General features: G+C 39.1%; 1 protein-coding gene across 6 annotated transcripts in view; it reads right to left on the reverse strand.

The window, feature by feature from the left end:
• Positions 1 to 24,453, reverse strand: part of Tia1 (TIA1 cytotoxic granule associated RNA binding protein) — a 34,055-nt gene that overhangs the window by 6,207 nt on the left and 3,395 nt on the right. Inside the window, exons 2-13 of one of the 6 annotated variants that reach the window (XR_009056707.1) lie at positions 13,910 to 14,006; positions 11,702 to 11,800; positions 9,078 to 9,132; positions 8,877 to 8,909; positions 7,564 to 7,651; positions 4,022 to 4,097; positions 3,385 to 3,493; positions 2,544 to 2,639; positions 2,344 to 2,428; positions 1,385 to 1,508; positions 1,136 to 1,244; positions 411 to 549 (exon numbers count right to left, since the gene is read on the reverse strand). Coding sequence is in view for 5 of the 6 variants with exons in the window: in XM_057763208.1 (XP_057619191.1) it covers positions 401 to 549; positions 1,385 to 1,508; positions 2,344 to 2,428; positions 2,544 to 2,639; positions 3,385 to 3,493; positions 4,022 to 4,097; positions 7,564 to 7,651; positions 8,877 to 8,909; positions 9,078 to 9,132; positions 11,702 to 11,800; positions 13,910 to 14,006 (1,011 nt within the window). In the remaining variant the exon portion in view is untranslated. The other 5 variants (XM_057763208.1, XM_057763219.1, XM_057763229.1 and 2 more) reach the window with 5 other exon arrangements.

Below are 24,453 nucleotides of genomic sequence, written 5' to 3' on the forward strand. Positions count from 1 at the left end.
GCCTACGTCCATCCTGGGTTGGAGCTTCATCCGTCTGCCCTGGCAATGAGCTGCGTCGCGTCTGGCTCTGAGAGGATCTAAGCTCACTTCCTCTTCCTCCCAGCATTCTGTTCTGTTTACTCCACCCACCTATGTTCTAACCTATGAGGGCCAAGCAGTTTCTTTATTTTTTAACCAATGACCTTCCTCCATCAATTTTGTTTGCATGTGTATGGAGAGAGAGAAAGAGAGGGAGAGAGCACACATTCCCTACAGACCATGTGGAGGTATGATGTGAACCTTGGGTAAAATCCTTCAAGGCTATCATTATGCTTAACCCGGGGTCACATGATTTACTCAATACTTAAGTTCTTTCTGATGTTTTCCAAGGTTACAAAAGGCAAAGAGCAAACGTGCTTACTTGAATCCCTGCTGGCTCCATGGCTGGCCATACATTCCATAGGCAGGTACTTGCCAGCCATTAGGCACATACTGGCCAATCTGTTGTGCATTTCCATACCACTGGCCCCACTGGCCATATGCTGGTGGATATCCAATTTGATTTTGCTGCTATCAAGTAAAATTACAACAGATAATTTAGCATTACTTGAAGTTCTTTGTATATACAGTCTTAATACACCACATAGCCAAAGCACAGGACCATCACCACAACTGCAATAATAGGATTGAACTGGGAGAATGTAGCTCAGTGGTAGAATGAGTGCATACAAATCTATGTGAGGCCTGGATTATCCCCAGCATCACACACACACACACACACAGAAAGACTACTACTGAAACTATGTGCTGCTCTAAATGGCAGTCCTTGGAAGGCTCAGGCAATGGACTAAGGATAGACTGAACTTGCTGTTCATAACTGTCTGTAAGTATTTCCTCTAGATTGGGAATGTATGAAGTATAGATGTGGTTTAGGGTTTCTCACTAGTACATCTATGCTCCATTTACAACTCCCTCACAGAAATCTCTGTGGTGCTGAGTCTGGACCACTACAGTTGCCTAGAAAAAGAAAAAGCAGCAATACTAGAGCCTACGTATATTTATAGCTTTATATTTTGTTCAGTTGGGCCAAGCATGCTTGTGAGTTCTCCAAATCATTGTGAATAAATCTACCAAGTATTAAGAAAAGATTTAATACCCTGTTAGGTTTGGCGGAGCATTTTAAAGTCCACTGTGTGAGCATGAGTCAACTGAGGCGGTTACACTCATCATGTCCCCACTGCAATCCATGACACACCACTCCGGAACTATAATACATGTAGGAAGAGCCCTTATATACTATGAAGTGAGCTAGAAACTCATTAACAAGGATCATCAACAAGCTTCATTTTAAAGCAACCTCATTACTAGCCCAGCAAGTCCATCCCAAAGTCAAGGACCCTCTCACCTGTTGCACGGGATTTATCATATCAAGAGTCTCTTTGCCCCAATAGCATTTCACCACATGCCCTTCAATGGTAGTACCATTAACAGAAACAATCGCATGTGCTGCACTTTCATGGGAATTGAACCTATTGGAAACAATATTAAGAATCACCAATATAAACTCTTTTAAATATTTATGAACACAAACTATTTTTAAAAATTATGAAAAATAAATTTGACTACCATTTGGGGGAGAAAAGCAAAGCAACCATAAAAAAAATACAGAGGATGCTGAAATGATCCGTACCTACCCACCAAAAAAATGCCACATTTCCTTTGCTATTTTTTTTTTTTTTTTTGGTTTTTCGAGACAGGGTTTCTCTGTGGTTTTGGAGCCTGTCCTGGAACTAGCTCTGTAGACCAGGCTGGTCTCGAACTCACAGAGATCCACCTGCCTCTGCCTCCCAAGTGCTGGGATTAAAGGCGTGCGCCACCACCGCCCAGCGCTATTTTTTTTTTTTTTTTTTAAATCTCACAGTTGTAGAGATTCTCTACCTCTCAAGTGCTATGATTACAGAAATGGACCACCACACCTGGCATAGGAAATTTGATTTAATGAATGGTATGCTTTATTGGCCTTGAGTTGGAAAGAGGGAGTCATAAAAATATATCATTAAGTAGTTTTTAATCCCAGCACTTGAAAGCCAGAGGCAGGTGGAGTTCTGAGAGTTCGAGGCCAGCCAGGGCAGAACAGTGAGACCTTGTCAATTAAAAAAAAAAAAAAAAAAAAAGTTAATAAAAACATGAGCACACAGTTATACACTAAAAAAGTTTCTCTTTCAGGTCTCAGTGTTATCCAGGTGAATGCACTTGAACTGAGGTTTAAACAGACAAGCCAAGACAAAATCTTAAGAAAACCATTGTATTAAATGCTCAAAATTATTTCTTAAGAAAAGAAGTTTTGAAAGAAACTACCCCTACCGAACAAATGAATATCCTTTATCTGGGAAGACTCGAATTTCCATTATTTGTCCAAATGGAGAAAAAGTCTGACGCATTAGTTGTTCTGTTAGAAAACAAAAACAACACAGGAAAAAGAATTCATAGTATTAAAAACCCACAGATATGAAGCTTTTCAGTTTAAGCTAGTTTCATGGTGCCACACAGGCAAACTCCCATACCTGTCAGTCCTGACGTCACTCCTCCACAGTACACAGTGCAGTTGCTGGGGCTAGACTGACTTACAACCTCATCATACGACAGCTGTTTGGTGTTCGCTGGGAAGAGAAAACATTTTCTATCTTCAAATCATTACCCATATTTGGAAGGATTAATTCATGAACTACCCTACTATAACGACAGTTTTCCTCAATCAAAATGCTTATAAAACACATACTAGCCGGGCGGTGGTGGCGCACGCCTTTAATCCCAGCACTCGGGAGGCAGAGGCAGGCGGATCTCTGAGATTTCGAGACCAGCCTGGTGTACAGAGCTAGTTCCAGGACAGGCTCCAAAACCACAGAGAAACCCTGTCTCGAAAAACCAAAAAAAAAAAAAAAACAAAAAAAACACATACTAATTTTTTTTATTATGTATACAATATTCTGTCTGCGTGTATGCCCGTACGCCAGAAGAGGGCACCAGACTTCATTACAGATGGTTGTGAGCCACCATGTGGTTGCTGGGAATTGAACTCAGGACCTTTGGAAGAGCAGGCAATGCTCTTAACCTCTGAGCCATCTCTCCAGCCCCAACACATACTAAATTTAGTTTAGAATGAAGCCCCCCCCCAAGAATGCATAAACACTATCCCATATGCTCTATTTAACAGGAGACTTGACATTAGAGATAAGATAATTATTTAAAATCACAAAAATAAAAACTAAGTACATTTTGAACAGTAGTCTTGATCTGCTTCTCATCTATTTCTGCAATAAGTCTCCGGGAACAGCTCTAACATTTAAAATCTAGTGTATTTTCTCTCCACAATTCCACATTGCTTCTCTTCTCCAAAGCACCTACACTCATATGTACTCTTTGGAGCTGGAGGCTTTCGGGTTGCCCAGTTAGTTCTGATTTGTCTTCCACCAAGCCACTGGCCACCCATCTGCTGAATGGCATTTTCTGCATCCTGTTCCGCACATTAGAGACAATAAAGAAGCTGTAATTAGTTGATAAATTACAAATAATTTATAGCAATAAAGAAAACGTGATGCTTTGTACAGATTTTTTAAAAAGGAAAATGCTTCATGGAACGTAATACCAATAGCTTTTCAAAATTGCAACGTTGTCTTTAAATTCCATTTGCTAGGTAATGGGTTTAGGGAATGCTAAACAGGGGTAAGGCAGCAGTATATATCTCTCACAGTCTTTGGGATAACAGAGCAATTACAAATCATTGAAAGTACCTTCACAAAACATTTTGGGCTGGTTTTTTTGGTTGTAAGCATTTTTATTTTGCATTGTTTGAAACACAGTATCAGTATTTTGCCTGTATCAGGAGCTAAATGACTAAATAAAAAAACAATAAAAGAACTGCTTTCTAGTGAAGGTGCTAATTCTCAGTGAACTAAATACACAGTAGACAAAAAGATTAAAACAACCTGAGTGTTTCTGTCCCACTCTACAGCACTGTTCATGCACTTCTGATTGTGCTCACCCATTTGTTGAAAAAGGAGACAAAGCCATATCCCTTGGACTTCCCCGTAGCCATGTCTTTTACCACGCGGGCATCTCTGAAACAGAAGCCACCGGAAATTGAGTTTTGTAAACTGTCCTGGCATAAAATAAGAGTCATATACAATTTATTTTTACACTTTCACTAGCAGTAAACCACTAATAAAAATTTACCTTTTATTCTATAAAATGTAATTTATTGGCCAATGAGGGTTAATTTTATAGACATGCAAATCAATGTCTTAAATATAAGTCTATATTATAAAGAATGTTTCCCACTTCAGAATGTTTTATGAACATCTAAATATTAAGCATGGTGAAAGCAAATGTTCTCATTAATCACTTAGTAATTACAAGGTTCTTAGGTATAATATAATGTCTTTCTTTAACCATGCAATTTATAATTTGCTATTTGGCACCATATTCTACCTAATCATTCAAAAAATTAAAATACAAAACTGAAAACTAAAAGATCAAAAAACTATATATCCCTTAAGCTAATTTCTTCATTTTCTCAGATGAATTTATACCCCATTTCAGGCTAGGGTAAATTTTGAGAACATGACATCTTCAGAAATGCTAAATCATTAAAGAATACTACAAACACATTTTACTTTTAAACTATTTTAAAAAAGATTTCATACTGAATTTCATAACAGCATTCATATTAAGATTGATTGGAAACTATAAGATATGAAACAAAGTTTTAAAAAGTCAGAAAGTAAAAAAGCACGCCAACATTTATCCACTGTGAACCGTAGCTTGTAGTTAGCCAGGGCAATTCTGTCCATTCTTCAGAGACACTCTGCAAAATAACCAGAGCCCTATTATTTGAGATTGAGTAAAACCCAGCCACGATAGCTAAAACTCCATACCTCAAAAACTGGACTCAAACTGTGCTTCACTATTTTAAATTAGCCAGACATGTCACAATGCTTGTTCTCTCAAGACACATGAACAAAATATGCATGTTTACAACAAGAACCCAAGTCAGAAAGCCATGCAATTGTAAGTATACACAAGCATATTTTAGATCAGTTTAGAAGTGACTTAGTAAGTGCAATCAAAATGACGGAGATTCTGTGATTAAACTAATATAAGTCACTTCTCAGTAACTATTATCTACATGGCACAGATGCATTTAATTTGGTAGTTGATTTATTTCTATAACAAAATTTGCTATATGACCCTAAACTCAAGTAACAGAAAGGGTTTAAGCTATATAAATTAGGGAATTATTTGCACAATAAATATTTAATAGACTACCAGGTACCCCACACCTTCTATAAATCAAGCAGTGTAAACTGCCTACAGAGACATCTATTGTAGAAACCCTCCAATATTCCTACCAGCCTGTCACCTTAAGACAAGAAACAACACAAACAAAAATAGGAATGTGTCCTTTCAATTGCCAAATAGTTCTGAAGAAATTTAAGAAAGCTAACTTCCTATATAAGTTAACATTTAAATACACACATTGCCACAACAAAAAGACCTTACCAAGAAAAAAAATTAATAAATTAACAATTGTAGGCCCATAAGAAAATCCAAATACTGGGGCTGGGGAAACAGCTCAGCAGATAACATGCTGTCATGCAAATGAAAGGACCTGAGTTCAGATCTCCAGCATATACATGTCGCGTCAGTGTGGCAGCTCACCTGTAACTCCAGGGCTTGGGAGGCAAAGACAGGGCACACTCAGGGTAAGCTGGCTAGACTAGTAGAACTGGTGAGCTCTAGGTTCTAGTGAGAAATTCTGCCTCAGTGTATTAGGAGGAGAGTGATGGAGGAAGGCACTAGATGTCAAACCTGGCCTATATACACATGCACACATATATGTATCCACACACATAAAAATAAATACACATAGTTCCAGGACAGGAACCAAAAGCTACGGAGAAACCCTGTCTCGAAAAAAAAAAAATCACAAATAAATAAATAAATAAAAATAAAAAAAATAAATACAAAAAAATCCAGACTAAAAATATGATGTAGTCACATTTAACAAAAAGATAGACTAGTTTATAACTACAAAGTTATGAAACTGTTAAATTTGAAGGTCATTTAACTTTACAGTTTTTTAAACATTTTGTGTGTGTGTGTGTGTGTGTGTGTGTGTGTGTGTGTGTGTGTGCATAAATGTATGAAAGCCAGAGAACCGTTTTCAGGAGTTTACCTTTCTCCTTCCATCACGTGGAGTTTTAGGTCATCAGGCCTGATAGCAAGCAACCTTACCTGCTGAACCATTTTATCAGCCCTTCAATAATTATTAAACAATCTTTATCTAAAACTCTAAATAAAATTCTCATTAGAAAAGATAATTCAACCAAAATCAAAAATCCACCAGAATAGCTACTTCCCTTGTTCATGTAAGGAAAGGTTTTATTCTTTCTTGTGTCTCACAAGTAGCAGCCCTGAAATATACTTGACCCTTCCTTCCTTCTACAATGACTTGCACAGAAAGAAGCAAAGATCAGAATGAAATTCTTAAGCCTTCTGTTGTCTTATGACTACTCTGAGGACAGAATGAAACTTACCAAGATTCTCTACACCAAACCAAAAATGCCCAAGATTCTGCAGGAAGGGACTTTTAGAGCTTGACAGAACAAAGTTAAAGTAAGACCTGCCTAGTCTAGACACTTGAAAGCAAATCAACCACTACTGAAATCCTAACAAAGTTTATAAAAAACAACCAAGAAATGAATACCTCATTATTTTCTTAATCAGCTCTCACAAAAGAAACTGTCAAGGGACAGAAGAGTCCACTTATAGCCCAAGTCCTGTCCTACCCTCACGGTCGCGCTCACTGAAAACTCACCATAGTGCTATGGTGTCTACTTTTCAGTCTCCTCTCCTCCATCTGCTTTCTCTGCAGTCCAGCCACAGCTACAACAGAGTCATAAAGCCTACGACACTTTCCCTGAACTCAACAACTTCTTCTGAATAAATACTGAAATTGCTTGTTATTCTTACTGTAATATGGCATGCTTTTCAGACTTCTAAAGTTCTTCTGTAATGAATAAATATTGACAAAGGGCCTAAAATGCATGGCTACTATCAAATGTAAGTCAATGTTTCCCAAAACAGTACAAAGCACTATTGCTAAGTTTTAAAGGGGGGAGGAATTAAATGTTAAGGAAGTAATATTCAACAACTGTTTTTTCAATAAAAACTGTTGAGCTGTTGAGGTTTTATTTTATTAAATTAACATAAATTGCATGTAATCATACACATGCTTGAATAACTCCTTCAATTACAGCACAACACCTCCAGGAGGTTTGAATGTCTATGACAGCAGCCTGAGGAAGGTGCTGCTAACTGAGCAAGGGTCTAAGATGACCCAAGATCAAGTACTCATTAGTGGGAACACAGCCTGCTGTTAAGACTCTGGGATGATAGCTAAGCAATGGAATATGCTATATTTAAAGGGTTAAAATTAAGGTTCACAGTCACAACAAAGTTATATAGTTATTATTACATAAAATCTCTTCTAGTTAGGTATTTTATTTATCTTTTGTTACTTACGAAATTCTCCCAAATGGTGCGAAAGCTGCTTTGATGTCTTCAGTTGTGATTTCTGGGCTGAGGTCACCAACAAACACATGGAAGTGATCTTACAAAGGAAGGAGGGAGTGAAGAGAAAAACACAACTTCAGAACTTAAACACTACAACTGATACAAATAAAGAATTCTTAAAATAATGCACAGACTATATATACAATCAAGTATAAAATACTGTCCTCACTATAAAATCCTACCAGTCTTAAACATAACAACTCAAAGTAACAACACAGGAAAGAGTCTTCTAAAAAGACCAATAGCTCCCAGAAGCTGCCAAGCACTGTCTACTTAAAGTCAATCATTACAAGGGTCTAGGAAACAAACTAATAACATAAAAACTTTCAGTTCTGCAAAAAAAGTAAGACTTAGTTATCATTCTAATAATAATTATTTACTGTTATTCATTTTATTACTATATCTATGCTTTACAAATTACAATTAAGTAGTGGTAATGCAAGTTACGAAGACTAGATTTGCCTTATTTAAGGCAGTTTACTAAAGCTAGCTACATGAAATACTTGATTTAGTCACTATTTTGTGAAGAACAATCAAAGAAATACCTTGCATTGCAACAGTTTGATGTTAAAGTATTTGACAGTTTTCTCAAAAGCCAACAGTTTTGGTTGCCCAGACATTACACCATTCAGTTTATGTGAGTCCATGTGCAAGTGAACTAAGACTGAAGGCAACAGAATGAAAACAATAATCCCTTCACTTTATATCAGTACCATTAAAAACATTGGAGAGAAATAGTCATTTCATATGTGAAGCTTTGGTTTTTGGTTTTTAAAAACAATTCTCAAAGGAAACATGTGAAAAGCCAAACTTGCTGAAGAACACTTTAAAATGGACACATATATCAACTTTGACAAAGTAGATTTGGAAAGAAAAGTTACCCCTATTTGCAGGCCTTAAGCAACACACTGGGTTGCTCTTCCGGAAACACTGTTTCAGGAGCAACTTGAGCACTTGGAAGATCTGGGTATGAAGCCCAGGTGACCTCAGGAAAGTAAGGTATCTTGCCCTTTAGGTGGTGAAAGTATTTCTAAGACATCAGCTGCTACCACAGGGGACAGAGAGCTTGAACTAGCAACAAACCGTGGACAAGCCACACTTGGTCAACAATGGGAAGAAGGGAAAAATATTGCCAGAAACAAATAAAAATACTATATCCTTCCACCCCACTCCCCCCAACCAATATCAAATAAAAAAATTTGAGGTGGTTAGTGAATACCCTTTCAAGAGAGTTCATTTTATGTTTAAGAAGATACAATTACCTTGTGAACGCTGTGTGCTGACAACGGTACTACCTGATGACAAAGATTAGATTTGTTCTTAAATTTATTAACACAAACATATTAAATCATATCAGGATAATGATCAAAATATTACTGCAAACATGTATGATGTTATATGCTTTACAATAGAACTATGGGGTATAATACAACAAATGCCCACAGGGCATCAAATGTACTTACTGCTTGTATCTTTCTTTTGACTGCTGGGGGTTGTTGCCCAATTCACTTTGACTTCCTTTAAAAACAAACAAACATAAATAAATAAATGGAATATATTTCATAAAGTTAAAGCTCAAGCTGGACACTGGTGGCACCGGAAACGCACCTTTAATCCCAGCACTCAGGAGGCAGAGGCAAGTGATCTCGAGTTCAAAACCAGCCTGGTCTACAGAGCAAGTTCCAGAACAGTCAAGGCTACACATAGAAACCCTGTTTTAAAAAACAACAAACAAACAAAAAGCACAAAAACAAAAAAACACAAACCTCAAATTCACATTTTCCTGTGATACAGGAAATCAAGGCAAGTGTAGGGGATGCTTATGCCAATTAGTCTAACATTCATCTTCAGGCCTAGTTTGACAAATTCTAACTAATAAATATAAATTTTTTCTGTTTTGTTTTGAATTATTTTACGGCATTGGTGTTTTATGGGCATTGGTGCTTTTGCCTCCATGTGTTTCTCTATGAAGGTACTGGAACTCATGGAGGTGCAATAACAGACAGTGGCAAACTGCCATGTGGGTGTTGAAATAGAACCCAGGTCCTCTGGAAGAGCAGTCAGTGCTCTTAACCGCTAAACCATTTCTCCAGCCCCTCTTTCTGTTCTTTTTAAAAATTCATTTTATTTATGTGTTACAAGTATTAGATCCCCAATTTGGGTTCCTCCATTGATGCAATAAGCCAAATAAGACTGAATTAATAAATCCAGATTTAATAAACAGCAAAATAACTTCCAGGTGACTCTCAGAAAGGCAGGAAAGAAATCACTTCACAGGTCTGGTGACCAGGTCTTAAATACCCTGTGGGTGTGGTCTTGAGCCACTCCAGGGGAGGAGCTGACCATCAGTGGGCTTTCTGAGGGCAGGGTCTGGAATGGGAGGAGTAAGACCAGAGTGGAGATTACCAACAATGTGTATATGTGTTTTGCCTTCATTTATGTCTGTGTATATCTGTGACTAGTACCAGATAAACACACCTGTAGAGAAGTCAAAGAGGCAAAGAATCCCCTGGAACTAGAGTTACAGAAGGTTGTGAGCTTTCGTGTGGGTGCTGGGAATAAAATCCAGATCCTCTGGAAGAGCAGCAGGTGTTCTTCCTATTGCGCTCTCTCAACAACCTCTCAACACATTAACGTTTTTCATCTTTCTTTTTGTTTTTTTATGTTTCTGAGGATTGAACTGGCAGCTACATTTTTGGTTCAGCCCCTCTACATTTTACTCTAAGATGAGTCACTAAGTCTGCAGGTTGAGGTTGAATTTATTCTATAGCCTAGGCAAATCTTAAACTTAATTCTCTTGCCTTAGCATCCAGGTCCTGCTAATATAGATAAGTTTGGCAAATGCTAATCTTTTCATATTTCTGCTAATGTTCAAATAACTTTTTTTAAAAAAAAACCTTTTGGTTCTATTTTATCTTTTTTCTTTTCCTTTCTTTTCTTTTTTTTTTTTCTTTTTTTTGTGGGGATAGGGTCTGATTATGTAGCTTTGGCTGTCCTGGAAGTCACTATGTAGACCAGGCTAGCCTCCAGCTCAATGGAGATCAACCTGCCTCTGCCTCTGTAATGCTGAGAATGCTGAGATTAAAGGCATGTACCACTATGCCTGGCTTTTCTATTTTCTTTATTTTACTATTTTTATTTTTTTGGTTTTTTGAGACAGGGGTTTTCTTTGTAGTCCTGGAACTTGCTCTGTAGGACAGGCCTGGAATTCAGATCTTCCTGCCTCCTGATTAAAAGCACGGGCCACACAGCCTGACCACATTTCTTTTTAAAATCAAAGATACCCATACGTGCCTCTCTATCTGTATTTCATATTACTGTTTCATCCAAATTTGAATAGTTCCATAACCATTTAGGTTTATCATATACATAGCACCATTGAGAAAAGGAGCTAACACAGGCCTCTGGTCTCTAGAAGTTTTACCCTATTCATTTATTCAAGACTATTGTAGCATTGGCTAACCTGGAACCTGTTGTGTAGATCAGGCTGGCCTTGAACTCATAGAGATCTGCCTGCCTTTGCTTCCTGAGTGCTGGGTTTAAAAGTGTGTGTCAAAATAACCAGCTCCTTTTTTTTTTAATTTAAATTTATTCACATATGGGTGTTTTGCCTGAATGTACATCTGTGTATCATGTGTGTGCAGAATCCTCAGAAGCAAGAAAAAAACATCAGTCCCCTAGGATTGGAGTTGCAGATGACTGTGAGCCACCATGTAGATATAAGGGTTCAAACCCAGTTCCTGGAAGAATAATCAGTACTCTTAATACTGAGCCATTTCTATAGCCCCATCCTACCTTTTAAATACAAATACAAATAACTGACCCTTTGCAATAAAGAGAATATAATGGTTCTAAAACATTATAATAATAAATAAGATAAAATCTAACTTAAAACTTTCTCTTCCAAGAACTGGGGATGTAGCTCTGTTGTAGAGTGCTGGTCAAAGTCCCGGCTCCGTCCCAAGCACTACATAACACTGGATGTGGTGGAACATGCTTTTGCTCCCACCTAGGAGGTGGAGGCAGGAGGATGAGAAGGAAAATGCTTTTCCAGAGAAAGTCACCTTCTGTAATTCTGACTGCTTACCTTCCCCATTATCTTCCGCCCATTCATAGCAGCCAGTGCTGCAGCTGCATGACGATGCTCGTGGAACTCCACAAAACAGTATGGGTCGTTTCCCGCTGTCTGTTGAAAAAAAAAAGAAGTCAATTTTAAACCTCTTTCATTAAAAAAAAAAAAAAAAAAATCCCCTCTTAAATTTAATATGGAATTACAGTTACCAGGTTATGGAGATGATTGACTCACTCATCCTACAAGTAAATTTTCAGATAAAAAGGCAAATACTTAGTATAATTTCCCTGCAGCTTCCCTTTTGTTTCTTTTTGTGATGCTATGGATCAAACCTAGAGCCTTATACACCTTACACAATGCTCTACCATAAACCACACTGCTACCCAGTGTATTGCTTTTCATTGCTACAAACTTTACATCTTACTGCTTCCAATTTGTAGAACAACAGAACATTTTAACTAAGCTCCTTCAGCCTGTTCTTAGACTCTGGACACCAAGCAGGCTCTGATAATATTTACAACGGGTCTTAGAAAGTGGACTTCTGATACAAGTTCTCTGCCTGTTGCAAAGAATTATAAATTTCTTCCCTTGGGGGCTGGACAGTTGGCGCAGAGGTTAAAGCACTTGTTGCTCTTGCAGAGACCCAGGCTTGTTTTCCAGCATCACATAGTAGCTCACAACCATCCATTAACTCCAATTTCAGGTTATCTAATACTGTTTTCTACCTCCATGGGCACCAGGTATGCAAAACACTCATTATATGAAATAAAAATTTTAAATCTGAGAAAAAAATATCTGTCTATCTGTAGTTCCAGTACCAGGAATGCTGAGGACATCCTGGTGAGTCCAAAGACATCTGGGGATACTTATACTCAGTAAGACTCTCAAAAGACAAAAACAAAACACCTCTTCTTTTCTGCTGGTAGCTGGGATACAATAAATAAAATCTGGATTGTTTCTTTTCCCCTAGTGCTGTAGCCCAAAACCCAGGACCTTGTGCCTGCTAAGGAAGCACTCTATCACCAATCAAACTTCTGGCCCAAAGCAAGATGCGGTTTGTTTATTTATTGACTCTTTTTCTATGGAGCCCTGGCTGGTGTGGAACTTACTATGTAGACTAGAGCAACCTCCAAATTGCAGTGATCCTCCTGCCTCTGTCTCCTGAGTTCTGAGATTACAAGCATGCTCTATCACACCCGGCTTCAAAATGTTTTATGATAAATTAATAAAGTAGAGAAATAAACCTAATTAGTCTGAGCTTATCAGTGTAGAATACTAAATGACTTTATAATTAATTCAATTCTTTCTATGGTTTTCTAGGAATTACTAAAGAAAACTGGTTCAAAATTTCAGAGCACAGAGATAAATATAAAATTCAATAAAACTCTTATTCTACAATAACTGAGATTCTGAGGGGAGTGGTAGCACATATATGTCACTCTATCACTCAGGAGGCTGAGGCAGAACATTTCAAGTTTCAGGTCAGTCTGAATTACATCAACCCTGCCTCAAAAACAAACAAACAAAACAATAATTTAATTGCCAGGTTGTAGAGACACATTGTAATATTAGCATTTGAGAAGCTAAAGCAGGTAGACTGCAATTGTCCTAGCTCACATAGCAAGTTCTAGGTCATCTTAAATTACACTATAAGATCCTATCTACTGTGCATGCATGAAGAACTACCAATGTTGACATCTGGCCTCCACATACATGTACACATACATGTATATTCATTCACCTGTACACATAAACAATGAACTCTGTTTTAAAAACTAGAAACTATTCATCATTAACACCAACCATAAGAGTAAGTTTGAGATATTTTCTATACATTACAGTCTGATAGACATGCAAGAAAACCTTTAAAAATGAAACTAAAAATTCTTTTCATTACATATATATTTTTTTACATTAAAGGTCTACCTCAATTCCCATTCTAATAACTGCGCTTGTAGATAATTCAACCAACACTACATGTAAAACAATTCTGCTCTTTCAATAGCTCTTAGAAGAGCACATACACACTATCCTTTCTAAAGATTAGTTCAATATTCTTCCTTCACTTAGCAAAAGAATTAAATTTGACTGCCTACTAAACAGGTTAATTACAAATTCACTCCGATCTTATGAACTTAGACATTAATGAAGAAGTTTTGAAGTAATGATCGCTTTCATGTTTAAAAAGAAAGAAAGAACATTGACTGAGTGAAATACCCTTACATCCATAATCATTTTGCAGTTTTTACAAGGTCCGATCTGGCTAAAGAGCTGGAGGATGAGAGCTTCAGTCACATCTCTGGAAAGGTTACCGACGTATCTGGAACACAGAGGGAAACAATTTACCATTTTAGATTTATTTTTTGACAAGCATGATGGGCTCATTCTTATAATTCAAACCTGCACAGGTTCAAGGCCAGCCTAGTCTACATGCTGAGTTCTAGGTCAACTAGGGTTACAGAGTAAGCTCCTGCCTTGGGGGTAGGGTAGAGTGGATTTCTTTATATTTCTAAAGCTGCTTGTTGAAAATAATTTTGGGAGCAGTCACAGGCATACTTATGACTCTTCTAAGACAAAATAAGCACCTCTACATGCCCACAAAATGTAAATTTAGTTTCTTTTTTTCTACTGTTCAGCACAGAGCCAACTGTGACTATAAGGACACTGGGCATGAGGGCAAAAGGAGGTGCACTGAGAAACAGCATCTACATAGTAAGTAGAGAAGGTGCACTTGGAAAGAGAAGACCATACATCCCATGGCATTTTTCCAGTGCTGATGCTGGGCTTACTATTCCAAAAATGAGAATGACAAGAGAAAAGGGAGCCATTTCCCCTGCCTTCTGAGTAGGAGCTCAGAACAGTCAGGGTAAGCAAGCTTTATGGATGGAGGGGCCACTTCTTTACGGAGAATGCTTGTTAAATAAGTACTCAGGAAGTTTTAACAATGAGGATCAAAACTGGCATAGAGGGGGCTGGAGAGATGGCTCAGAGGTTAAGAGCATGGCTGCTCCTCCAGAGGTCCTGAGTTCAATCCCCAGCAATCACATGGTGGTTCATAACCATCTATAAGATATGGTGCTCTTTTCTGACTTGCAGGGATAAATGCAGACAGAACACTGTATACATAATAAATTAATAAATAAATAATTTTAAAAAACTGGCATAGAGGGGCTGAAGAGATAGCTCCAAGGTTAAGAGCACTGACTGCTCTTCCAGAGGTCCTGAGTTCAATTCCCAGCACCCACATGGTGGCTCACAGCCATCTGTAATGAGAGCAGATGCCCTTTTCTGGTATGCAGGCATACATGCAGAAGACAGAACAATGTATACATAGTAAATAAATAAATCTTTAAAAAAACTGGCATGGAATTAAACATTGACAGTATGCCAATGTCAGCAAAAACATAACTTAGCAAATTGCAAAAAGGTAAAGAACCTGACTTCAAAGAGAAAGCCTTGGCTGATACCATTATGACTTCTCAGCAAGGAACTACATAAAATACAAACTAGACAGTACCACTTATGACGGGCTCATGTCATAAAAGTCTGACCTAAGTCTATAAACTTTCTTTTCTGTGAGACAGGATCTCACTATGAACTCCAAAGCAGCCTACAACTTGCAATTTTCCTGCCTCTACCTCCCAAACCCTGGATTACTGGCTTGTACCACCAGGCCAGGCTTATCAAGCTTAAAACTCAATTGAAGGTTACAGAATACTAGACATAAAAAAAACAAACAAAACAAAACAAAACAAAACAAAAATTCAGATGTCAACCATTGCTGGGCGGTGGTGGCGCACGCCTTTAATCCCAGCACTTGGGAGGCAGAGGCAGGCGGATCTCTGTGAGTTCAAGGCCAGCCTGGTCTAGAAGAGCTAGTTCCAGGACAGGAACCAAAAAGCTAGGAGAAACCCTGTCTCAAAAAAAAAAAAGAGATGTCAGCCATTCTCTAAAACCTGACCCCTTTAAAAGAGGTAGCCCTGCAGCAGAGGACTAGCAGAGCGAGTAACAGTAGTAGCTCAGTAAGGGAGAGGGCCTGGGCTCATCTCCAGCACAAACCAAACAAACACTGTCCTTTTTTTTAATTTTGAGACAGGAGCTCGTGTAGTTCACAGCAGAGGAAACCTTGAACTTCTGATCCCAAGTACTGACCACACTTGGTTTTATTTTTATTTATTTATTTATTTATTTTTGGTTTTTCGAGACAGGGTTTCTCTGTGGTTTTGGAGCCTGTCCTGGAACTAGCTCTTGTAGACCAGTCTGGTATCGAACTCACAGAGATCCGCCTACCTCTGCCTCCCGAGTGCTGGGATTAAAGGCGTGCGCCACCACCGCCCGGCTGGTTTTTTTTTTTTTTTTTTTTTGAGACAGGGTTTCTCTGTGGTTTTGGAGCCTGTCCTGGAACTAGCTCTTGTAGACCAGGCTGGTCTCGAACTCACAGAGATCCGCCTGCCTCTGCCTCCCAAGTGCTGGGATTAAAGGCGTGCGCCACCACCGCCCGGCCACACTTGGTTTTATAAGGGGATCAGACCTGAGGTTTTGCATATGCCAAGCAAGCACTCTTCCAACTAAATGACATCACAGGTCCAAAGCCACTCTTTTTATTTTTTTAATTATTTTTATTTTGTGTGCACTGGTTTTTTGCCTGCATGCGCGTCTGTGAGAGGGTGTTCGATCCTAGAGTTACAGACAGTCGTGAGCTCCCATGTGGGTGCTAGGAATTGAACCTGGGTCCTCTAGAAGAGTACTCTGTGAGTTCGAGACCTGCCTGGTCTACAAGGACAGGCTCCAAAACCACAGAGAAACCCTGTCTTGAAAAACCTAAAAAAAAAAAAAAAAAAAAAAAAAGTTTAAAATTAAAATTGGATAAAAGAATGAGAAATCCTTCCTGGATTCTAGATAGGGCAAAACAGCTCGTCTTTGCTGTACACTAATTAACAAACAGAGGAGGGAAGATAGAATAGAAAGTCACTGTTAAAATGCTATCTTAGTAATTACTACAGGCAAGATGTACCCACAGAAGCTAAAATTAGTTGGTGAAATGTAAGGAAAAACAGATACTGGCACAGCCTCACAGTAGCTTCCTCTAAAATATTATTACTGACACTTTTGCCATTAGACCAGTCTTCTGATCTGAAAGTGTACCTTAACTCTCTAGCCTTATGAACTCCCGTTAAACAACAAGCCATAATGAATACCCCTCAAAAGTATGAAGTCATGTAAGAAAGCCTTCCAGACTGAAGGGAAGATACAATGTCCACTGGACAAAATGTGGACAGTGATCACTGGAAATAATGTGGCATCTTGGACTGGATCCTGGGACAGAAATGGTTGGGGGGGGATAAGAAGATGGTTGAAGTCTGAAATTAACAGTTTCAATTTATTTTTCTAACTGTACTGTGGTTATGTATGATGCTACTACGAGGGGAGGCTGTGTGAACACTGAAAATTCTCTAGCATCTCAGCAAATTTTGTGCCTTCAAGAAATTCCAGGGCTGGAAATGGCACTGCCTACCTGTTATTCCAGCACGTGGGAAGCAACAGCAAGAAAACCACAACTTTGAGGCACATGGTAAAATCCCTTCTCAAAATTAATCAATAAATAAACATGAGCCAGGCAGTGGTGGCGCACACCTTTAATCCCAGCACTCGGGAGGCAGAGGTAGGTGGATCTCTGTGAGTTCAAGACTAGCCTGGTTTACAAGAGCTAGTTCCAGGACAGGCTCCAAAGCTACAGAGAAATGCTGTCTCGAAAAACCAAATAAATAAATAACAAGAATAAATAAATAAACATGGAAATAATATAAAGCAAGCAAAAGCACATTCCTAGGATTGCAAATCCGTATAAATTAAACACTACTTCGCTGACACTGGAGCACAGTGACAGGACAGTACTAGAGGACAGCACCTTACTCTACCACTTCCACTTTGCGATATGGTAAAGATTTCCTCATGGAAATGACGCACTCATTAGTATTTTGTAGAGATAGTGGAGTTTGTTGTTATTTTGAGCATTTCTCACTTTGTTGTCTGACCTAAGCTGCTTCAAACTCACAATCCTCTCCCATCTTGGCTTCCCAAGTAGCTGAAACTACAAGTTTGTATCACTATGCTCCTGAGAAATCTTCTGAAAGATATCAACTTAGTTTGAAGATAGTAATACGAATAGTAAAGAGCACTGGCTACTTACTCTTCCAGAGGAGTAGGGTTTGGATCCCAGCACCCACATGGCGGCTCACAACTGTCCACAACTCCAGGCTCTGTGAATCTGATGCCCTCTTCTGGACTTTCTCATACTGCACACACATGGTCCATAGACATTCTTCTTCTTCTTCTTTTTTTTTTTTTGGTTTTTTTTCGAGACAGGGTTTCTCTGTGGCTTTGGAGCCTGTCCTGGAACTAGCTCTGTAGACTAGGCTGGTCTCGAACTCACAGAGATCCGCCTGCCTCTGCCTCCCGAGTGCTGGGATTAAAGGCGTGCGCCACCATCGCCCGGCAGGTCCATAGACATTCTTGCAGGCAACACCCACCCACCCACACCTACACAAACAGAATAAACTCACTGAAGAAGAGATATTGCCTAGACAGATGTGGTAGCTCATGCCTGTTAACATGGCATTCAGGAAGCTGAGGTAGGATTGCTGTGAGTTCAAAGTCAGTCTGGGCTACAAAGCGAAATCTTGTCTAAAAAAATATTTGAAATGAGAAATATTATTTGTTCTGTCTTTACATTTATTTGTGTAAAGTGTCTTTTCTTGGTCTCTGACCTCCAGAGGCCTCCATCAATTAACCCACACATAGGTGCTTACAGTAATGATCTTAACCTTCAGCACAATTACAAATAACCTACATAAATAACCTTTTCATTATCAAGGAAATTAAGCTAGGGGGTTGGGGATGCAGTTCAGCTGGTGGAATGCTTGCCTAACAGACACAAAAATCCTGGATTCAATCCTACTGTACAATAAACCAACCATCTAGCAACATGTTTGTATTCACAGCTTTTGGAAGACAGAGGCAGAAAGATCAGAAATCCCTTGTCTATATAATTTGAAGTCAGTTTAGGATACACAAGATATTCCTTCAGAGAAGGTGGAAGTGGGGAGGAGCCAGAGAGCTAAATATATTGGTATAATCTCAGCCCTTGTGAGGTTGAGGTGTTCAAAGCAAGTCTGGGACAAATAGAGAAACACTGTCTCAAATGTGGGGACAGAAAAAGCAATAAAATCAAAGGGCAAATAACATAAGGAGTGAACTATTATCTCAGTAAATAGACTAATGTTGCCCTCGAGATTTTATATAGAGCTGTTTCAAGTCTATTAGATAAATAATACTAGCTCTCAACAGAAAGTGCAGGCTAATGTGCAACCTTCCCATGCTGGAGTAAAATAGTAAGTTCTCTGTACTTTGCGAAAGTTTATCTTTTGTTTGGTTTATTTGTCTTTTTTTTTTTTTTTTTTAAAGATAGGGTCATGAAAAAAAAACTGGGTGGTGGTGGCACACGTCTTTAATCCCAGCACTCGAGGTGAAGAAGGCAGGCAGATCTCTGTCAGTTCAGGGCCAGCCCGGTCTACAGAGTGAGTTCCAGGACAGGCTTCAGAGCTACAGAGAATCCCTGTCTTGAAAAACCAAAAAGAGCCGGGCGATGGTGGCGCACGCCTTTAATCCCAGCACTTGGGAGGCAGAGGCAGGCGGATCTCTGTGAGTTCGAGACCAGCCTGGTCTACAGAGCTAGTTCCAGGACAGGCTCCAAAGCCACAGAGAAACCCTGTCTCGAAAAACCAAAAAAAAAAAAAAAAAAACCAAAAAGAGGGCTGGGCGGTGGTGGTGCACGCCTTTAATCCCAGCACTCGGGAGGCAGAGGCAGGCGGATCTCTGTGAGTTCGAGACCAGCCTGGTCTACAAGAGCTAGTTCCAGGATAGGCTCCAAAACCACAGAGAAACCCTGTCTCGAAAACCCCCCCCCCAAAAAAAAAACAAAACAAAAAGATAGGGTTATGATATGTGGATCACGGTGTCTTCAAGCTCCTTAATCCTCCTTCCTTGTCTTCTGTGTGTTAGTCTATAGGTAAGCCCTACCATACCTGGACTTATAGTTTATATCCATTCTTAGTTTTATTTAATGTTTCTTTAGGTCAGGTGTGACAGCACAGACCCACGATCCTAACACTATGGAGGTGGAAGCAAGAGAACCAACAGTGAGAAAAGCCAATTTGGAATACATGGTGTTTCAGGCCAGGCTGGACTACTTAGTAAGACCCTGAAACAACAAAGAAGCAAAGCCTAAAGAAAATGTATTTTGTGGCAAGCAACAACCTGACCCCAGTGGAAGATGTGGTGGCAGTGTCCTTCCAAGGATGGAATGGGACAGACTATGACTTGATTCTGAATGTGGGCTAAAAGTTGTCTCTTTTTCAAATTATTTTCTAAGCTAAGTTCCACACTCTTCCTGCAGAAAGTTATATATGTGCATAGATGTATATATTATGCATTATACACAAATATGACATATATGACCGGCACATATAACAGGGTTTCTGTATATAGAATTGGCTGTCCTGGAACTCGATATGTTGACCAAGCTGGCCTCAGACTCAGAAACCCATCTGCCTCTGCTTTCTGACTACTGGGATTGAAAGTGTATGCCATTATATTTGATTCCAATATATTTTAAATAAATTCCTCATGCATTTATACTACTCAGTTTTTTTGTTTTTCCTTGTGACTTGTATTTACTATCCTGACACAAAACATTGTACAGGAACAGTTACAAGCCAGGGTTCTTTGTCATCATTATCTGTAGACTATTGAACCCAGGGCCTTTACCATCCCCAGCCCTTTAAAACTGCTTTCATAACTGTGACATAAGAGTCTTGTTAAGTTGTCCATGTAGGCCTTGAACTTGCAATCCTCCTGACTCATTTTCCAGAGTAGCTGGGATCACAGGCTGTACCACCAGGCCTGGCTCTAAGCACTTCAAACACCACATTGGCATTTACTGGAACCATTTCTGAATCATGTGCCAATTTTGTACAGAACTATAAAGTCAAGTCAGGTGTGGAAAAAGTTAACCAGTAAAGTCAGTGAAATGAAAATTGCCATCTTTGGGGAAGTGGAAGGAGAGGAGGAAGTGGGACTGAGATAGGTATGCAAAATGAGAAAAGATCATTTTAAAAATTTAATAAAAAATGCCATCTTCAGACTGTTGTACTTCTATAACAAAATATCAAAATATGCGATGCTGGGTAATATCCAAAGGCTAGTTTGGCTTACGTTTCTGCTGGCTAGCATTTCTGAAACTCCCTGGCTGCATAATGTGTTCAAGTAGAAAGATAGATAGATAGATAGATAGATAGATAGACAGACAGACAGACAGACAGACAGACAGACAGACATAAATATAGAAACGGCCCAGTACCTTGGTTGGTTTTGCTGGTAACAACTGTCTTGTAAGAACTACATTCACCCTTTCCCAAGACGGTGGCCCTAAGACTTTACAGCCCCTAAGATGTTAATACAATGGTCTAAGCATCCAGGGCATGAACTTTTTGGAAGGAGAAAAACCCACACCCATACATCCTGTCTTCTTTGGCAGTTGTAAATAAACAATATATTAGTTAACATTGTACCTGAGGCGAGGATGTCTCCAAGCCGGGAAAGTAGGCACTACTGGAACACCTGGATTTAAGTGATCAACACACACACATGCACACTCACTCCCATGCTAGTGCATGAATGTTAACCTCAAGGTGAAAGCATATTATGGTTACCTACAAGAACGCCCTTGTTCTTTTTTTTTTTTTTTTTTTTTTTTGGTTTTTCGAGATAGGGTTTCTCTGTGGTTTTGGAGCCTGTCCTGGAACTAGCTCTTGTAGACCAGGCTGGTCTCGAACTCACAGAGATCCGCCTGCCTCTGCCTCCCAAGTGCTGGGATTAAAGGCGTGCGCCACCACCGCCCGGCCGCCCTTGTTCTTATACAGTATTTAAGACCTAAAAAAAAAAAGCATCTGAACCGACACAAACACTTCAGTTAAAAAAAAAACCAGAAAGAATAAAACAAAACAAAAACATAGCTGGCTAGGGTATGGTAGCACACATCAGTTGTTCTAGAACTTCAAAGCCAGTGTGAGCTACACAAAGACCTACCGTGAGAAACCAAACCAAAGAGTAAGCAAGATGGCTGAGTGAGTTAAGGCACTCGACCTTGACCACCTGAGTCTGATCCCTCAGACCCACATGAATAGACCCAACAGTGTTTTGACCCCCCTCCCACATACCAAGTCATGTGCATATGTGCTTGCATGTGTACGCGCGTGCACACAAATGAATGAATGAATGAATGAAACAAAGGTGATCTAAAAATTTACAAACCAACCAACCAACCCAAAAAACCCACACGGAAACAAATACTGTACACTGGCTAAATGGTAGTTAACTGGTAATCCCACCAGGAAGGCAATGAATCATCAGTCTACCATTTGTTACTTTTCTGTAGGTTTTTTAAAAAATATTTATTTATTTATTATGTATACAATATTCTGTGTGTGTATGCCTGCAGGCCAGAAGAGGGTACCAGACCTCCTTACAGATGGTTGTGAGCCACCATGTGGTTGCTGGGAATTGAACTCAGGACCTTTGGAAGAGCAGGCAATGCTCTTAACTTCTGAGCCATCTCTCCAGCCCCTTTTGTAGGTTTTCAAAGTGACTATCGTCTAACAAGTGAGATTTGGTTGACAGGGCATCAGTACTACTAGTGACAACAGCTCCTGTCAGGACAGTTCATTAAATTCAATTTACCAGGATTGAAGTTAGGATGTGCTAAGCAAGCAATTTTAACACTGAGCTACATCCCCCGAGGAATATAGATTTTTGAAACGGATAACTAAGTTTTCCAACAGCTGTAAGAACCAGGTAGTGTAGGAATACTCCTGTAATCCCGCATCTGGGAGGCAGAGGTAGAAAGAACCAGCTACACGAGAGCCTGTCTCAACACTCCCCACTCCTACTTAAATCAAATAGTTATAAAAATGGAATCCAAAACTATTGAAATATTAATTTTTATTAACATAGCTCTAGACCGTTAACTTACAAAGAACATTAGATTGGGTTTGTTTTTAGCCACACCATATTAAAATGTGTGCGGTTTTATAAAGAGAAAAGTTGAAAATTTCAGGGAAAAGCATAGGTAGATTTTTAAACTAATGAGAAATTCTTTACAAGCTGAGATTTAAAAAAGGAAGTATTAGTTTTTTTTTTTTGTTTGTTTGTTTTTTTTGGTTTTTCAAGACAGGGTTTCTCTGTGGTTTTGGAGCCTGTCCTGGAACTAGCTCTGTAGACCAGGCTGGTCTCGAACTCACAGAGATCCGCCTGCAAGGAAGTATTAGTTAACTACTGTCTAGAACTCTGCCCCGAATGTTTCAAGGATTCTATAAATGTCCTAATGAGGGGCTGGGAGATGGCTCAAAGGTGTACAGCACTTACTGCTCTTGTAGAGGACATCAGTTCAATTCTCACATGGTGGCTCACAACTATCTGTAATTCCAGATCTAGAGGATCCAATGTCCTCTTCTGAACTCTGCAAACACCAGGTCCCCTTGCGGTGCTCATACATACACACAGGCAAACATTCATACATGTAAATAAATCAAAAAACGTGTTAAGGAGATCATCGATTCCCTCTCCAAGACCTGTTTTTTGTTTTTTTAAATTTTATTATTTGTGACTTCCATAAAACTTTATTTTGCGACAAAATATCATGTAGCCAAGGCTGGACTTGAACCCTTGACCTTCCCCAGTCTACCTCTGAGTGAGCTATCATGCCTGGTTATTTATTCTATTTATCCCTGGCTGTGCTGGAACTAGCTCTGTAGACCAGGCTCGCCTTTAATTTAGAGATAGCCTTCTTAGTGCTAAGGTGTGAGTCACCACACCCAGTGAAAATCTAATCCTTAATTAAGAATAAACAAGCACAAGGCCAAGCCAAGAGCCATAGTTTCAAAAAAAAATAAAAATAAAAGAATAAAAAAGGGGGAGGGGGAGAAATACAACCCAATCCAAAAGAGAAAAGAGATGCTAGTATGCTAGTTCATACAAATTATCAGGTCAAACTGTCTGGAGAGAAGTGGAGTGGACGAAAATTACAAATACACACGGGTGGCAGAAAGGCCATTTAGTATTCTGTAATTATTTAGCTGCAGGCTATTAGTTCTGCCGTAAAAATTAGAGCCCTACAAATTTAGTAGCCATATGGCCACACAGTAACCACACAGCTATCTGAAAAGAGTACTTATTTGTCTCTGACAGTAAACCACATGAAAGATGTTAGGTGGATCTGAGGAAATCCTATCAACTAGGACTATGTTTTTCTAGCTTAGTCCACAGTTTTTAATACACAAATTCAAAGTTTTAAAGTGACCAAAGCCAATTCAGATTCACTATACATATTTTTTTATTCTTTTTATTATGGAGAAATTCTTATACATGAGAAGAATAATATGTGTACATCACTCAACCACTCACTACAAATGTCCAAACTTAGGTATACCTTGAACATTCCTCAAAAATTACCTTGCTGTATAAACTTTTGACTGTTCTCACAATATATTTTCAGATTAATGCTGACTTGCAGGGTGGCAGTGGAAAAGCACCTTTAATCACGAAGCAGAAGCAGGCGGATCTCTGTGAGTTCAAGGACCGCCTGGTCTACAGAGTTCCAGGCTGTTACACAGAGAAACCCTGTGTTGAAAAAACAAAGTGACTGCTGACAA

This window comes from Chionomys nivalis, chromosome 1 (genome assembly GCF_950005125.1).
Source record: "Chionomys nivalis chromosome 1, mChiNiv1.1, whole genome shotgun sequence".
In the NCBI taxonomy this organism is placed as follows: domain Eukaryota; kingdom Metazoa; phylum Chordata; class Mammalia; order Rodentia; family Cricetidae; genus Chionomys; species Chionomys nivalis.